General features: G+C 41.3%; 1 protein-coding gene across 2 annotated transcripts in view; it reads right to left on the bottom strand.

The window, feature by feature from the left end:
* Positions 1-1,243: 1,243 nt before the first annotated feature.
* adprhl1 (ADP-ribosylhydrolase like 1) overlaps positions 1,244-3,530 on the bottom strand; it is a 7,763-nt gene continuing 5,476 nt past the window's right edge. The window contains exon 7 of one of the 2 annotated variants that reach the window (XM_057331441.1): positions 1,244-2,746. In XM_057331441.1, the coding sequence (XP_057187424.1) occupies positions 1,399-2,746 (1,348 nt within the window). In that variant the 3' untranslated portion in view covers positions 1,244-1,398. The remainder of the gene's footprint in view (positions 2,747-3,530) is intronic. The other variant, XM_057331440.1, reaches the window with a different exon arrangement.

Below are 3,530 nucleotides of genomic sequence, written 5' to 3'. Positions count from 1 at the left end.
TGAGCTGACAAATGGTTGACATCTCCTGAAACTCCTTTCTGACTCTTTCTCACGAGAAACAAATGAGACGTTTTATTCGTCATTGAAGTCTAGAAGAAATAATTGAGATATTAATTGATGAGTCAGGGCTCGACATTAACACTTGTCCACAAGTGAATGTTTTGTATGGGCAGGTGAGAGAGAATTTTACTTGCCCGACCGGACAAGTAACATGAAAAACAACACTGCGACATACATGTAGAACAATAAGAATATCTGCATTCGACAGAGCCGCGTGTTTGTGTGAAGTGCGTTTGTCGTGGTGATTGTTTGTGTGTGACATAATCAATCCATGTAACTAGATGCGGACGCCTGTTTTTTAAATGTCATCTGGCTGTTCTGCGTGTCTGAGTGAATTATGTGCACAGTTTAACATACAACACGAGTGATGGTCGAGTGTTTATCTGCGTCTGCACTGTATGAGGATGTGAACACATGAACTTCTTCTCCAGTCAGAGTTGCTCTGAGAGTTTATTTTACGAGCGTTTTACTGTTTGAGTGAAGCTATCGGCAAACACACAAAAACTCAAGCGTCTTCCCGAAGACCCGTCAAAATAAAAGTCCCGTTAAATTGAACCCTCGGACAAAAAAAACTGTAGTGTACTTGTAGTAAATTGATAAGCACTGTATACTATAGTAAAGTTCAAAAACACTATAGTATCTAAGAATTTTACTGCAGTTTACTATAGTAATAAATACTATAGTATACTACAGTAATTTATGTGTACAAATATACCACTAATGTACAGTAAAAAATGAAAAACACAGAACTTAGAAAAATTAAAACAAATTTAGGTAAACTAAAAATGACCCTAATTTATCCATCTGTATGTATAACATTAATGTCATTTGTCATTTACCTGCCTATTCATGATGAACTGCACTTGCATATTTTTTTAATGACAACAGACGATTTATACATGTGCTCCTACTGTTTGGCCTGTGCTACCAAACTTTAAACCTCTCTAGCAAAAAAAGTTAACTTACAGCCTTAACACTAATAATAATTACTGCTTGCCTTTGTTTTATAGCAGTCACGGAGAGTAACGGCCTATAACCAAATTCAGGCGGCCAAAGCAGACACAAGTTAAAATGATACCCAAACAATTATACTGAGAATTCAAATGAAATATCATTTTTTATCTTCGGACAAGTAATCCGAAGGATGACCACATGACAACACTTAATGTCAAGCCCTGGATGAGACATCTCATCTGTGATGTTTTCCCTAAGTGCATAAATATGATTAAATATGTAACGTATTATTAAAAAAATAATGATAGACACTTTATTAACCTACTGTATGAAGTGTATTTTGACGGTCCTGGATGTTTTTAACCGTGACGTTTGACGAGAGGATCAGAAGTTAAAGGTGTCAGTGAATCTGATGGTCTTGAATGCGTGTGTGAGTTTCACAGACGGATCACAGTAACTCAGGCTTTTATATTTTGGCTGTTCTCTCGTTTGATGTTCCAGCGTTCTCAGATCACACGAGATGTCCTCCAGAACCTTAATCTCGCCCGTATCTCCATCAGAGCTCACACTGATCTCAAAGCGTGTGCGTTCAGATGAACTGAAGGTTTGATCTTCATCCGTCCGTCTCTTCAGATCAGAGATGACGTGGAGGTTTTGTTCTCTGTTCAGTTGTGTTGTTGGATTCAGCTGCGGCTCGGATGAGGATGTTCTACAGGTTTCATTCACGTTCATCACATCATCCTGAACACAATCCGTCAGAGTCGTGTGATGTTGATGAAGAGCATCTGAACGCTCGTCTGATGATGAGGACCGAAGATGTTTCTGTGATAATTGTGCACTCGTTTGGATGTTGTTCTGTCTGTTCTCTCCGGCTGAAGTTTCAGCGATGTTAGATTCGGTGCGTTTGGTTTTGTTTGCGTTCATGTGTTCTGTCTGTATGAGAGAATCTGTACGAGAAGCTAAAGTCCAAACGACAGACGGACAGATTGTGACTGTGTTCATCTCACGAGGCGCTTCGGTCACGACACATCCATTCCTCACCTCATTTTCTGACCGTTCCTCAACCCCACACGAAGACACAACCTTCACTTCACCTCGACTCAGATTGACAGTCGGATTCTCAACGGTTTCATCTACATGACGTGAACATTTCTCATGTGTTCTCGGATCATCTCGGGAAACTCCGGCCGATGTTAAATGTGTTCGTTCTGCTGTGTGCGTATGATCTGATCTGCTTTGTTTTTGAATCTCTGAATCTTTCTTTTGTCCCTTCAGCAGGTTCTCAAACTTCTTCATGATCTCCGAGATGACGGGCCGGTCGCGCGCGCGCCGCTTCCAGGTCCCCGTCTCATGTGGAGTGTTTCTCTTCTTCTGTGCTTCAGTAAATTTCTTCACCATCTCCTGAACTCTGGCGGTGTTTCTGAAGGTCGCGGGCCGCGATTCCACTCTTTTTGTGTCTTTGGTGTGTGGAGTCAGAGATCTCACCTCTCGTCTGAAGCTGAACGCGCCCGGCGAACGTTCCTTCACAAACTTTGATCTGAGAAGATTGAAGGTGGTGAGACGTGAAGGTCGGCGGTCTGATGACGGACGCTTCGGTCTCTCGAGGGTTTGATAAAGCTGAAGATTCTCCAGAACTCTCCGGATGGCCGGATGCGTTGACTGATTCAGGATCAGATGTTTTAATGTTCTGTTGTCCGGCCGATGCTGATGCTGATGTTCCTCTCTCTGTGCCCTGCGAAATGAAAGTGTTTCTCTGTGTTCTTTCAATGACATCATCAACACGGTTATAAATGATCTTCAGTGTTTTATTAGTTCAGAGAAAAGCAGGTGTGTGTCAGGGTTTGGATTTGAGCGTGAGAGATTTAGATCAGCGGTGAAAGCAGAATTTTTCTGAATAAATGTCAGTTAAATGTCTTTTACATTCACAGAAGCTGTCATCAGTTAAGAGATGTGAAAAATAAGAATATCATTTTGCTATTTCATCTTTAATTTACAGATGAAACGTGAAGAACAACCCAGTGTCTCTTTAGTTCGTTTAAACAGAAAGACTTTCAAACGTTTCTTATTGTAAATAACAAGAGAAATGTTTTTATTTAACTCTTTGACCACATTCACACTTGAAGTGAAGCACATACAGAAAAACTACAGAACACTAGCTGACTTACAGCGCCATCTAGAGTCAATGTTAAAACTCACATGAGATCTTTACAAAATCAGTTTTCATTTCAGAATCTTTGATTTGTGTGATTAGGTCGTGCGCACTCACACACAGAGAGAGAGAGAGAGAGAGAGAGAGTGGGAGAGAGAGAGAGAGAGAGAGAGACAGAGAGAGAGAGAGAGAGAGAGAGAGAGAGAGAGAGAGAGAGAGAGAGAGAGAGAGAGAGAGAGAGAGAGAGAGAGAGAGAGAGAGAGAGAGAGAGAGAGAGAGAGAGAGAGAGAGAGAGAGAGAGAGAGAGAGAGAGAGAGAGAGAGAGAGAGAGGTTATAAAAGCAATGATGGTGCCGTTTGATGGATGT

This window comes from Triplophysa rosa, linkage group LG4 (genome assembly GCF_024868665.1).
Source record: "Triplophysa rosa linkage group LG4, Trosa_1v2, whole genome shotgun sequence".
NCBI classification, from domain to species: domain Eukaryota; kingdom Metazoa; phylum Chordata; class Actinopteri; order Cypriniformes; family Nemacheilidae; genus Triplophysa; species Triplophysa rosa.
Note: the sequence above shows the minus strand (reverse complement) of the source record. Positions and strands in the feature narration are given on the sequence as shown.